Source organism: Scleropages formosus, chromosome 14 (genome assembly GCF_900964775.1).
Source record: "Scleropages formosus chromosome 14, fSclFor1.1, whole genome shotgun sequence".
Lineage (NCBI taxonomy): Eukaryota > Metazoa > Chordata > Actinopteri > Osteoglossiformes > Osteoglossidae > Scleropages > Scleropages formosus.
This window is the reverse complement of record NC_041819.1, coordinates 21,889,993-21,903,907: the sequence shown is the minus strand read 5'-3', so window position 1 is coordinate 21,903,907 and position 13,915 is coordinate 21,889,993. Positions and strand designations below refer to the sequence as shown.

At 45.7% G+C, this 13,915-nt stretch overlaps 3 protein-coding genes across 9 annotated transcripts in view; 1 reads left to right on the top strand and 2 right to left on the bottom strand.

The window, feature by feature from the left end:
• The window catches only part of LOC108929005 (myosin light chain kinase, smooth muscle-like), a 61,273-nt gene extending 59,599 nt beyond the window's left edge, over positions 1–1,674 (bottom strand). For all 3 annotated transcript variants that reach the window (XM_018743274.2, XM_018743275.2, XM_018743276.2), the window contains exon 1: positions 1,619–1,674. The gene's annotated coding sequence lies outside the window, so the exon portion shown is untranslated. The remainder of the gene's footprint in view (positions 1–1,618) is intronic.
• A 6,783-nt stretch (positions 1,675–8,457) lies between these two features.
• Positions 8,458–11,069, bottom strand: LOC108928949 (ropporin-1-like). 3 transcript variants are annotated; one of them, XM_018743164.2, is made up of 6 exons: positions 11,010–11,069; positions 10,744–10,883; positions 10,502–10,616; positions 9,769–9,930; positions 9,434–9,609; positions 8,458–9,283 (listed from the first exon to the last, which is right to left on the bottom strand). In XM_018743164.2, exons 2-6 carry the CDS (start codon positions 10,857–10,859, stop codon positions 9,217–9,219), a joined length of 636 nt encoding a protein of 211 aa, XP_018598680.1. In that variant the 5' UTR covers positions 10,860–10,883; positions 11,010–11,069; the 3' UTR covers positions 8,458–9,216. The 3 variants fall into 3 exon arrangements, with proteins under 3 accessions (XP_018598680.1, XP_018598681.1, XP_018598682.1); XM_018743165.2 differs by having other exon boundaries at positions 10,985–11,043; XM_018743166.2 differs by having other exon boundaries at positions 11,021–11,030.
• Positions 11,070–12,264: 1,195 nt separating this feature from the next.
• The window catches only part of LOC108928970 (kalirin-like), a 155,875-nt gene continuing 154,224 nt past the window's right edge, over positions 12,265–13,915 (top strand). For all 3 annotated transcript variants that reach the window (XM_029258165.1, XM_029258163.1, XM_029258167.1), the window contains exon 1: positions 12,265–12,725. In XM_029258165.1, the coding sequence (XP_029113998.1) occupies positions 12,653–12,725 (73 nt within the window). In that variant the 5' untranslated portion in view covers positions 12,265–12,652. The remainder of the gene's footprint in view (positions 12,726–13,915) is intronic.

The following is a 13,915-nucleotide window of genomic DNA, read 5'->3' as shown; positions in this document are numbered from 1 at the left end:
GATGAAGCTTTTCAACACCCGCTTTGTCGGCTCGGTTTGGAGGTCTGGTTGTCATTTATGTTTGTTTATACTTCACCCGGCGAGGGGTTTGTTTAACTCCCATCAGCAGCCTGCTGCATGGCGAGGAGTTCTGCTCCATCCGGCCTTGCCACACAGCCCAGACTCCCCCCGGACAGAATATGCAGACCGGAACACGGTCCAGGGAGGAGTGGGGACGCATCTCGCGTGGCGTGCGAGCATTGGGGAATCGGACCATCATCTAGGGGAAAGGGGCCCCCTTAAACCACCTCCGAACTGGCCTGATAGTGCGACGGGAGAGCGGTTGTACTTTCTGGAAGCCGAGCGTGCGGAACCCCCGCCCTCCAAAAAAAAGTTCAAGCGGAGACGTTCCGAGGCAGCCGACAGTCACAAGTGGTTTTAATCCTGCATTTCCTGCTCAGACTCTTTAAAACTTTGGGGGAGTTGGGGGGGTATGGGGGGGTGATTAGTCTAGCAGCAGTATAAACATCCCAGTTTACGGAAAATGGAATAGAAAAATACCGCCCCCCTCAAGGCAAAAGAAACTCCAAACACAAGAGCTGCACAACATGTTCATAAAATGAATGTGAAAACCAGGGTATAAATCCCCGGTTATTTACCCGAGGTGCTGCCATGAGAAAAAGTACTTTCGTTGCTCTGTTTCCTCAGGAAAACGGTCGCTGGGCTTCTTTGAAGTCGAAACACAACGCATACCACGAATGCTCGAGCGAAGATAGCGCTGAACATCTCAAAGAGTCACTACGGCTGAGGCCAGATGCTCACAGCTGGGCTCAAGGACACAGAGCACCAGCACAGAGCTGAATGAATAAGACAGAGAAATCAATCATATTGCATTTATTAATCATATGATGTGGAGCCTCCTACCTTTGCAAAGTGATTCCTTGAAGAATAACATGATATAAAGTATCTTCATTAGGATTCTCGGAAAAATGCTGCACGAATGGATGCTAATATATATATTATATAGTATACATATATGAATGAAATTAATATGAGACACTCACCTATGAAAGTGCAATATACTTGGAAAGGTGCAACTGGGCAACTGTATTAAAACACTGAGAATTATGGACCCTGAGGTGGCTGTAAATGCTCACTGTTTATTCTAACCTTTTTACCCTGTTATTACTTTACATGCTTCCACTATGTTTGTTTATACAGGTATACTTGGGTGTATGTTCATAGTGTTTGTTTGCTGATCATTGATCTCTTTTATCAGGCTCGATGTGTTTGAACACAGATCAGTGTAAAGTGAATGACAGAACGGTAAACAGCATTCAAACCAGGTAAAAGATCAGGTAAACTAAAAATAACCTTTTTCCTTTTATTACTCACTTTTTTGAACTAACTAACTAAGGCACGAACAACTGAAAATAGAAGCACAGACTGGAACTCTGTCTGTCAGGAGAACAATTTTAATACGTGAGAAAAGAAATCCTGTTTATTAACTTTATAATTTTTTTTTCTGCACAGATTGAAAAAATATTTCATAAACAGCCTTTCTGTTCCTTCAGCTGCACGTTGCCTTATTGCCCAGTATCTGGTAAATCACCTATGGATCGATGTTAGTTGTACTTACGCGCACGACGCGTGTCCGAGTTCTGCGAGCGAGGAGCCGAGAGCGCGCAGCGCGCCGCCGACTCTGCGCGCTTTAAATACTGTTGCGCCGCAGGAGACCCTTCTTAGTAGGTGGGGGGAGGACCCGGCTACACACGTTGAGGCTTTAACACTCCCGGGTGTGTTAAATAATGCCTTTTTGGTGGATTTTAGAAATATACATATCTCATTTATGAAGATTTTCATGAAGATCTAGAACTTAGGAGACATGAAAGCTTTAACTGTATCCATTTCACACATTTCTACATTACATGTGTTGATGAAGATTTGTGACTTGGCACATATTATATACAGTCATACAGTATCTCAGTCACTTCACTTATTGAACATATTCAAGATGTGTTCAGTATGCAGATAATATTTGATGGATGTGAAGGTCTGATCGGTCTGAAGCTCTTGTGATATGAATGTTTGGTGGATCTAAGGGCCTGATGAAGATTAAGGTTTTAACAGCTGCAAGGATCTGAAGGACATGAAGGTTTATTGGATCGAAGGATCTGATGGATGAGGAGATTTGCTGGATCCAAGGATCTGATGGATATGAATGTTTCTTGGATCCAAAGATCTGATGAAAATAAAGATTTGGTGGCTCTAAGGACCTGGTGAAGATAAAGGCTTTAATGGCTCTAAGGATCTAATGGATTTGAGGGTTTGATGGATATAACAGTATGATGAATTGAAGGCTCTGATGGATATGAAAGCTTGGAGGATGCAAGGATCTTGTCAATATAAAGTTCTGGGATGAAAAGATCTGATGAATATGTAAGTTTGTTGGATCTTAGGACCTGATGGATATATAGATTTTGATGGACCTAAGGACCTGGTGGATGTGAGGGTTTGGTGGCTCTAAGGATCTGATGGATAGGAATGTTTGATGGATCTTAGGATGATGGATGATGGAGTTTAATGGCTCTTAGGATTTGATGGGCAGTCAGTTACCTCTCCTCATGTTTCAGGATCAAATCAGGTGTTAATTTAGAATGAATTCTCAAAAACAAGGAGGACCTGAATTGTCCATTCCTGCTCTTTTCAGGCACCCATTGACTGCTAGTTACACAGGCGGATTTTACCAATACTGTATAAACTACATACAGTGTAGTATATCCGTTTGTCTTAAAATACCGTATTTATGAATACAAAAGAAAAGGATTTTAACTTCGTGCTTTGTTTTTCGAGATGAAATTTTTTATGACTACTTTGAAACAATTAAGGAGGCCTATTGATTAATGAAAAACACAAGCACCTCATTAATTAACACATTTCGCTGGATTTAAGGGGGGAAAAACATGTCAAAAAATGTTACAAATCTCTTTTACTTGTCCAACAACATCATTCACACAAATTTCAGGAATGTGTACATTTTAAGGTCATTGTTGTAATTACTTCAAAAAGCTCACGGAGTCTTGTAAGCAGAGTGTGTCCCTGGGACCATGACAGCAGGATGACACAACTGGACCTGTCCTACATGGCTGTCCCAGTTTGACCCTGCTAAGTCTAATCTGAGACGGTTTTTTTCCAGCTCTGACTCACCCAATAAAACTATCTATCTATCTATCTATCTATCTATCTATCTATCTATCTATCTATCTGCCTGTCTAAGGTGTCATACATTCCCATTTTCATGAGTTGCTTGTCCAGTGCAGGGTCATGGTAGTTTGGAGCATATCCAAGAAGCATAGGGTGCGTTGCAGGATACACGCTGGGAAAGATGCCAGTCCATCACAGGACAATCACATGCTCTTGCTGTATCAGCTCAAGGTAAGTACCCTTCAGATTGCGCAGCTCTGGTCTTAACCACGGCGCCACCTGCTGGCTATGACTGAATACTTCCTGAGCCCTAAGTATTGTCAGGAGAACCTGCAGGACCGAAGCTGAACAGCCTGGGAGTAGCTGTGGTGGACTGTAACCCCTAAAGGGGACCTGTGAGTGGGTGGCTAAGGCATTCTCCACTCAAGTGCGGTCTTGCTGATCACGAAAACCATAGCAGTTTAATGACACTGGACTGTAGGACGGCGGCTTTTTCTTTACAAGGAATCAGTGTGAACCTCACCACAGCCGCCCCTCAAATGATAACGTTCTCATTTTATAACACCACAGACAGTGGCTTGTACATCAAGGATTTTTTAAAAAAATATAAAAACATAAATGTGACATTTTTAATTAAATATGTGTACATAATTGCTGGCCTTTATTTGTACATTATTTTTAATCAGCAGGGGGTGTGGTGGCGCAGTGGGTTGGACCACAGTCCTGCTCTCCAGTGGGTCTGGGGTTCAAATCCTGCTTGGGGTGCCTTGCGGTGGACTGGCGTCCCGTCCTGGGTGTGTCCCCTTCCCCCTCCGGCCTTACGCCCTGTGTTACCGGGTAGGCTCCGGTTCCCCGTGACCCCGTCTGGGTCAAGCGGTTCTGAAAGTGTGTGTGTGTGTGTGTGTGTGTGTGTGTGTGTGTGTGTGTGTGTGTGTGTGTGTGTGTGTGTGTGTGTGTGTGTGTGTATTTTTAGTCACTGAAGCACGCAACATTCAAGATTGCATTTGGTTTGCAGCACAGTTTGTTTTTAGGTAGGTCAATGCAAAATGCTTTGGATTTGGAATGAACAAAAATTCAATGTGATTACTAGTCCCAAATATTTTTCTTATCCAGGGGTTTTAAAAAAGCTGCATTCTGTGTTCAACATATTTCCCAGTAAATTGCTTACATTCTTAAAATTTATGGCTTTTAAACCCAGATAAGAAGGGGGTGCAGTGGCGCAGTGGGTTGGACCGCAGTCCTGCTCTCTGGTGAGTCTGGGGTTCGAGTCCCGCTTGGGGTGCCTTGTGACGGACTGGTGTCCCGTCCTGGGTATGTCCCCTCCCCCTCTGACCTTACGCCCTGTGTTGCTGGGTAGGCTCCGTGACCCCATATGGGACAAGCGGTTCTGAAAATGTGTGTGTATTTCTATGTGTCAATTAATGATTATATTTAAACCAGTTTTCTGAGATGATCATTATTACATTTTAAAGCAACACTTGCTACTGTTTCTTGACAGTGGATAGATGTGGTAGCTGTGGTTTGAGGGCAGAACAGGGTAATTAGGGCCAGCAGAGATTCACAGGAAAAGGTGGAAATAAACACATTTAAAGATGGCTGAGACACACAAAATAACAAACAAATGGGCAAAATCGGTCCCTGAAACTGAAGAGCTGGTCTGATCGTGTGAATGTTCCCTCTAAAACGTCTGCCTTCCGTTGAACGGACTACCAGAAGCTCGTCTTCGAGAGTAGTGCTAATGGTACGGTTTTGGAAACATACACACACACAAACCTCAGTACGTTCACAAAGTTTTGCGCCAACCTTAACTTTCTGATCATTGTTGCCGCGGGGTGGTTGCCGTGGAGACGACTTGTCTCTGATGGGTTTATCCCTGTTTGTGCAATTAGTCGCTTCCTGTCAGTTTTGGGCTGAATCACCTCCACTTGTGCGATATCAAGCTGAATTAAAGTAAGAAAACAAATGGTTTTTGGATGCTTATTCGGAACATTTATAGCCTTACTGTATGAAATAAGAAGTTTTCAAAATTTTTTATAAACTTTTTTGTTGAGGATATTTTTTGACTTAGCCTCATAGTTGGTATATAGTGGTCTGGTGGCCGCCTTGCCTTGTTTTCTGATTCAACAAAGGTTTTCTACATTATTTATTTTGTCTTCAGGACTGTGGTTATCGCAAAGATTAGCATGAAAAATAAAGTTCTTTCCAGTATAAAGTAAAACAGATTTTTAAATTAAGCTGTAAAAGTTATTTGTCTGAGTAGATCTTTATAAACTGGAATTTTGGCAAATAAATTACAGTATATTATCTATGAGTTAATTAAAGTTTATGCTGATGTTATAAATTTAGGAAATCTACATCTAACAAGGTCCTGGGATAGTCGGAAAAAAGCAACTGCAATGGTAAGCGTTTATAAACAGCGCCCCCTAGAGGCCAAATAAGAGAAAAGCGCTCGCAATGACGTAATGGATACCGTGCCAAGCAATTTGCATTACATCTTACTTTGACATTACACATTTATATGTTTAACAGACTCTTTTCTCCAGAACAGAGTAAATAGCTCGTATCAGAGTAAATAAAGTGCATTACTCATTTAACAGACACTTTTGTTGCCAAAACAGAATTACTGGTAAACGAAAATGTGCATGTGGTTCATGATATTATTATTATTATTATTATTATTATTATTATTAGACAGGGAAGCACTTTCAGTACCTTGAGTAATTACACTGCTTTAATCTATTCATTTTTCTGGTGTAACTTGTAAATGCTGATTTTGTTAATGATTAATATTTACTTATTTATTATTTAGGGGGGTGCGGTGGTGCAGTGGGTTGGACCACAGTCCTACTCTCCGGTGGGTCTGGGGTTTGAGTCCCGCTTGGGGTGCCTTGAGACGGACTGGCGTCCCGTCCTGGGTGTGTCCCCTCCCCTTCCGGCCTTACGCCCTGTGTTGCCGGGTAGGCTCCGGTTCCCTGTGACCCCGTAAGGGACAAGCGGTTCTGAAAATGTGTGTGTGTGTGTGTGTGTGTATTTATTATTTACTTAACTGAGCCTTGCTATTATGTCACGCTGAACTGCTGTGTGTGACCTTCCCTGCAGGAATTAATAAAGTATTTTGCATCTTAACCTACGCCATCCTATTATTTCTTGATTTCTTCGTTATTATTTCTTTTTTCACTTATTCTCCAGGAAAGTGGCACCGTGGCTCAGAATCCACGCAGCTCGTCTAGTTGGACACTCGCTGCCCCTCAGCGCTGCTCCACTCACAGATGTCCAGCTTGTCCTCCTGACTCGCACTTCCCCGGCTCATTCTCGAACGACACGGCTGCCCGCTACCGGCACTCAGTCCTCCTCCATATGCTGTCAATTTGTCTTGTGCTGCTGGCTGGCATGGAAGCGCCTGGACCGCAACCAGAGCTCCTGCCTCGGTGTCGAGTTGAGGTCCCTCAGCGCCAGACCGCTTGGCTGAGGATGGCCTGCCAAACACTCTTCACTCGGGTTCATTTGGCAGCCCCTGGCCGGGATGTGTTTTACGTAGAACCGTAGTGCACACGAAACATGATGTACAGCTATAAACTATAACTGCACAATTATTAATTTGTTCTTCTCTATTCTCCAAAGCGTGATACAGCTCAGAGTCGACACAACTGCATCAAGAACAGATGAAGAGCTTTAGATAAAGACATATGATTTCAGCCCAATACCAGTATTTTTGCCAGTGTACATTACACAAGTGGCTGTATCGAGATCTGAAAAGAAGTATTTGTTTGTTTGTTTACTTGTTTCTTTGTTTCTAATAGATAATGCAGATTAAGCTCATGGAGCAGATAAGAGATCAGGACAGAAGAGAACCCATGGATACTTTTCTCTTCGTGGTTGTTGAGATCCCAAGGACAGTAAAAAGAGGTTGAGTGCATTTTCCCTCGCATTTCTGGGTATGTCGAGTAAATTTTGTGGGATCAGGTTGCGGTTGCGTTCAGGCCCCGGGTCGATGGCAAAAATCTGCGACTAAAGCAGAACGGCATAACGCAATACGCTTAAAATAGGCGTTCACGCAGGGCCCCGCTTTGGCGGAGGGCGAGCGACGCGCAGGAAGCCTGCCACTTCCTGGCACCTGGCCTCTCGGCGGGCCCATCTGCGAGTGGACGTGCTCCCACGGGCCAGAACGGGCCTCCGGCAAGAGTCGCCTCCAAGGCCCGGGGTGCTGGGGAGCATGGCTGCTCCATGAGTGCAGCACAAGACCAGAGGAGTACAAAAATAGGGCCTTAATGCAAGCAAGTCTTAGAGAAGAACAGAGAGCAAAGACTGAATTTCTATTTTTCTCAGAACAAAAATTTATTGAATGTTGTTTTCCTTTTTAAGGGGGTGCGGTGGCGCAGTGGGTTGAACCACAGTCCTGCTTTCCGGTGGGTCTGGGGTTCGAGTCCCGCTTGGGGTGCCTTGCAACGGACTGGCGTCCCGTCCTGGGTGTGTCCCCTCCCCCTCCGGCCTTACGCCCTGTGTTGCCGGGTTAGGCTCCGGTTACCCGTGACCCCCCGTATGGGACAAGCGGTTCTGAAAATGTGTGTGTGTGTGTGTGTGTTTTCCTTTTTCTTTTATAGGGCACATAGAGTCTGAACAGAGCGCTAAAACTGATTTTTTTTATACAAACAGCCAAGTCTGTTGAATTCTCAGATACGTATGTTTTCCAACTTATTTTTTTACTGCACCTTCATTCGCTTATTTCTGTCGAAAAATTCTCAGAAATTCTTTTCTGGAAAAATTTGTCTGTAGCAAAGCGAAGCAACCTGTGTCGACCCCCCCGTGCTGATAGATGGCGGTAAAGAGCACCCTCAAACTGAATAGTGGTCTGAGACACCTTCGTTCAACTCATATCCCAAGTGTTCAGAGCTGACAACTAGTTTTTCTGAGTGCTATTGATCAGTCATAAGGTAAGGAAAATTCCGCATGACCAGGATGAATCGGTCAACAATCGGTGCAGAACAGGAGTTTCACACATTATGCATTTTCACTTTCAAGAATTTTAAAATACTTTTAAAATGTTTTAATGTAGATTGAAGCTAATACAAATATTAAAATGAAAAAAGTCAAGTGTTTCCTGTTATAGCTACATCTGAGACTTTTACAGAACCTAAGCCATGAGTACATCAGGAGACACCTGCAATATTAAGCATTCATTGATGGTGTTGTAGTAAAAGTGAATTATGAACAAAAGAGTTATGAACCTGAGTTTCCCAGCTCATTTGTGTTCATACATTTAACACATACATTGTCAGTGGACTTTTATTACTTGTTATAGTCGTCTCACGCTTCACACGCATTTGACACATCAGTGCCTGGAAGAAAAGGAAATATTATAGGGTACTTACAATTTTAACAGATAGAAATAGAGAATGAAAATCCGTGAACAGTAACAGGGGTCAAAGAAAATCTGGAGCTTGGAACGGCCACCCTGCCGTACGTCTCGCTTCCCGCTCTGCAGGTGCTGCTTGCAAAACTTGGCTCTAGTTACTGTAAGAAACGGGTTCTCAACCTATGGGAATACAGATTGCTACACAAAAATACAGCTAGAGCAGGAAACCCTGGAATGAAGAAGCTGCCAAAACCATTACGCTTCTGTTTGCAACGTTTTGACCCTGAGGGGACCTCATTAAGAAGCCCTCCACCTGCCAAAAACGTAGCGTGGAAACTTATTTTAATAAAAACAAATTTGTCTACAATATGTCGACGTAAGCCCTCCGAGCGGCGCGGTAAGGGCACGAAATGCTGGAGAGAAAGAGCTCGCGGATTCTAATGGAAGGCATCCCATTACTGATGGAATGCGGCTCGAACCCTAACGGGCGCTTTGCGGCTAAAGGTAACGGGTCCCCGAGGGTCGGCGTGCTTCCGAAGACTTCACAGAAAAAGCGGCCTTGTTTCGAACCCTCGTTAGGTTTATTTGATTTTAATGAAAATCAGCAAAAGGCCGGCACGGCTTGGCTGACGGTGAGAGGTGGGTTAGCGAGCATCCGTCTGCGCCGCGCCGGGGCGACTTCATCCGAGGCGAACTTCGCGGTTGCTAATGAAGTCGGACACTTTGATCACACCGCTTTGCGAGCTCCTGCAGGGTGCGTGAAACAGGAAGAGGGGCAAATATCATGTCATGTCATGCACAATCCTGAAGAACAGGTGCTAGGATGGAAGGGGGGGGTCATAGGTCGTAGGAGGCGGGACTGTTTGTAGGTTGAAAAATCGCGCTCGGCTCACTTACGCCTTCGTCTCCAGGTACGTCAGCGCCCGTTCCACCTGCCCCACCGTCACTTCCTCATCCAGCGCTGCTAAGTACGTGTACAAAAAGCGGAAGGTTTCGAAAGGTATGCCAGCGTCCGGGGGCTTGCAGGCCGGGTCCATGATGTAGCAGGCGTGAATCATGGCGTTCTTCAACGTCTGGGGGAAAAGAAATGATTTCAGCGTTTCCATGGATACGCATGGAGAGTCGTCAGTTCTCAAAAGGTCGAGAGGGAAATCGTTCTACATGGAATGCTGCGACCGGGCACGATCGGAGGGAAAAAAGGCACGTTGGATGGCACGCGACACCCGCTTTACCCCGCCGAGGTGTTTGCAGCCAAGAGCCAGGAATTTAATCCAGTTAAGATGCTCCCCGAAATTATACAGCAGGAAGATTCGTTTGAGGAGGTCATCTGGCAGGCCGAACGACTGCCACGTTTTCGCCACCTCCGCCTTGCTCACGGTTTCTCGCTCGCAAAACTGTAAAAGGACATTGTACAGAGATTAAACTGTATCTTAAATTATATCCTTTTTAATCCAAGCAAGCAAATAAGAGCTGAATGTTAAAAGCCAAACCAAAATTGTCTTACAATTTTCATTAGTATATGGAAAGGAATACTAGGAACCATTTTTGTTTTTTTTTTTAATTGCTCAGCATATGTTTCTAGCCAAATTGACTTAAATAGCTCACAAGTAACTGAGGTTGGGTGCTTGTTTCAGTGGTACAACAGCAGATCCCCTCTTCCGATATGAACTGAAAACCTGATGGTGAGGAGATACTTTGCTGTTACCGCTCTACTATCCTGCAGGAGCCTTATGGTGACGATCAATGATCATGTTACAATCGGCAAATGATGGAATTTGGTATTTCCCCATTTACCGCTGAGGCAGCGTTCGTGATAACGGGTCGGAAACCCTTAGCGAGAAACTGCTTCTGTCCCTTCGACAAATGTGGCAGTGCATTTTTCAGCTCTTCAGCAAACGTTCGTCAAGGTTGTGCAAGGTTGCGAGCCGAGCACGCTTAGAGTTCTTCGTTCGTGAAAGACGTCACCTCTGAATGCATGGCGGTTAAGACTTCCGGCGTGAGGTCGCCGTCTTGGTCGGCCTCTTGAGCAGCAGGTTCTGCCACTGGCACAGGCTGCCCTTCCACCAGAGCGCTGAAGTACCTGAGAAAAGGAAATCGGACCTTTTCGGCTCCCCTGCCTGTACGCAAAATGCTGCCTGCTCCTTGTTCACTGACATGTTGTTGTTCAGCCCTTACGAAGCGGTGGGAGGAGGACCCGTCACACTTACAACGCGGCCCACTGTATGATATCGGCAGGTTGAGTTCGTATGGCGTCCTTCGTGAACTGCTTTAAAATTTCCGGAAGTTTGACCGGGATTTCAAACTGTCTGTCCTCATCCGCCATGCTGGGAGAGACCCTTACTTTAACCTACAATAAACAGAGAGGAAGGATTTCTGTTTAATAGACTATTACATTTTACTTTATTAGATTTACTTCATTTAGCTGGTCAAAAAACTAAAAAAATATACATGGTGTTAAGAATGTCGCACTTATCTTTTCCCTACTTCTGCCTTGTTCCTACAGGTACTGATGAATGAACACAAAGCTGTCCGCAGCAACGGAATATATATGGGTGGCGTCACCGGCTCGTAGCAACAGTTGTGACGTATGCGTGACGTAACGTTGCAGAATCACGTGACACCACGAGGGGGCGGTATTTCTCCAGAAACTGAGTCTGAACTCCTGACACGTTGTTTTCTTTTTTTTTTTTCATTCCACAATTTGCACCTTTTTAATTGCATCACCTCGGGACTCTTCTTCCACAGGGCAGCTTCCACTCCCACCCACATCGTGTTTTGTTTCTGGAACTCCGAGCAACATTTGATTTGGAATGTCGAACACTTTCGCCTCTAAAAAAAAATCACACGTTTTATTCAGTTTTTTTTTTTTTTCTCCGAAATTGCGCACAAAATTGATCACATTACGAGTTAGTGTCGCGTGAACCTTTTGATCCTTAAAGTCAGGGCACAGCCACAAAAAAGCTGACACATTGTTGTTCACGTTACACACGTGTTGTATTCTCAGCATGATGATGTGTTTTATTCTTGTGTTTTCATGGAATCAAAATAGGTATTATTATTATTATTATTATTATTATTATTATTATTGTTGTTGTTGTTGTTGTTGTTGTTGATATTGTTACTGAAGAGTTCCAAAAATGTGCATTAACTAGTCCATTATTGCTATCAGGACGCATTTAATAATTGTACGTTGGACTAGTGCATAATAATAAAGTATATAATGATATAATTTACAATAATAAAAATACAACAGTTCTGTTTAGCTCACTTGTCAAACTTGAAATTGTTAAAGATTTTTTTATAATCGGTTATATTTTTCATGATAGGAAAAAAAATTTAAAACAACACAACTACACTAACAGGTTTTCAGGGACCGTGGTTCTGAGTTCATTAAGGGGTAGAAGAAGTACGAGAAGAGCGGAGGGAGCGCAGACGGGCGTGAACGCGCGCGGAGACGCGTGGACGCGCGGCGGGGGACGCGCAGAGCGCAGCCTATTGCCATTGTTCTGGAGGGGAAGAGCCCGATGGGCGGGTTCCACAATGAATGGGGATCCGTTTGGGGGAACCGTGGGGTGTAGCGGACCGGCTCCGCTTCACATGAACACACATAAAGAAGAGAGCCAGCCCCCCCCGACCCCCCCACCCCAACCAACCAACCCCCGTTTGCAGATTGCCATGACATCACGCACATTGAGGCGCGCGCGCACACACACACACACACACACACACACACACGCACACACACAGAGCGCGAGCGCTCGCAACGCGAGGGAGATGCTGACACGGTGATGCTCGCGAACCGAGTCGCGCCGTGACCGTGCGGACCGCTCGTGCCCGCCGCCTTTGCCGCTGCTGCGTGGGTTCCCCCCGCGCGTGGGACATGCAGAGGAGGAGCCCCCTTTTGTAGGCGCGCGCGACGCCGATCCGCGAACAATAGAGGCGCCCTGACGGAGCTCAGTCTCCCGGTCGCGCTCCATCATCGCCCCCATCGTCGCTCCATCATCCCCGGGACATCGGCAGGAACATGATGGGGCTGGAGGAGCTCTGATCCCTGGATTTACCACGTTCGAGCGCCACGTCCCCCCCTTTTCTTCTTCCTGACCCCGACAGGGAGGGATGATGATGAATTCAGCGGAGGCTGCAGAGGAGGGACCCCCGGACTCCGACACGGACCCCTTCTTCAAGACAGGTAGGACACCCCCCCCACCCCGACCCCGCAGGACCTGCCGTTGGGTCCTCTGTGGGACCGCCGCTGCAGGGGTCCAGCATCTCCTTCTACGAGGAGCCCCACCGCCCACCTGGCCGGGGCTGAACGCTGGGGCTCGGACCAGCACGAGGAGGCAAATCCATCACGCTCGTCTTCCTCCGCATGTCCATGACAATCGAGCTCATCGGATGCTCTGGATATGTTCTGCCGAGGTGCCCGACCTGCTCATCTGGAGCTCATGCTCCCATTGGTGCCATATTACTAGTAACCTTCACTTTGCCCGACACCTTTGTCCAAGGCGACTTACCCTGCTGGATGAGCAAACCCAGGACCTTCAGACTGTACAGCAATGGCTTTAACAACTACACCACCTGCTGCCAGTATAAGGTAGCACTTACTGAGCTCTTCAGTTGCACATTGGGGTTGTGGTTAAGGGTTCCAGGGATAGATAGATAGATAGATAGATAGAAACTTAATTGATCCCAAAGGATATTTGATGACTTGATGAAGGATGCGATGAAAGCGGTGATGATGTAATGAAAGTGGTCATGGTTTTGCGAAGGATGCGATGAAGGGTATGTTGATGGTGGTGATGATCTGATGAAGTATGTGATGAAGGTGCTAATGAAGGAATTGCTTCGCTGGCTCCATTTGATAGCAGCGTTCAGATGTCTGCGCCTGGGGTCCGGCACAACCTATCCATGACGCTCACACACACACGGTAACATTTCTGGGGTTCCCTCCCTTATTTATGTGTGTGTGTGTGTATATTTATATATATAGATGTCAATCATATTGTCATATGGACCCTCCGTAAGCCCCTCTTTGAGAAACAATTTCAGGTCATCCTCCAATACACAGTTTATGACATTAACACACTGGGTTGTTGACTTTGAGTCTGGGTGGTGTTGGAGTGGGAGCTGTATTGGGCCATTAGAATCCAATCAATTGATCGATGGAAAGTTTGATTGAAATGCTTCTGTGACGTCTAGGTGAGCAAGTAAATGCACGCCGGCTGGGCACTGCTGCCCACCACTGTGCTGAGGCTGCCGAGTGGCTGTCGCCATGGACGCGGGAGGATTGTCGCAGTCCTTTTTCCCTCCCAGTTTGGCCATGGCCAGTTCCCAATTTTATGGCTCCTCCTTGACGCACGACACACGGCGCCCATGCCA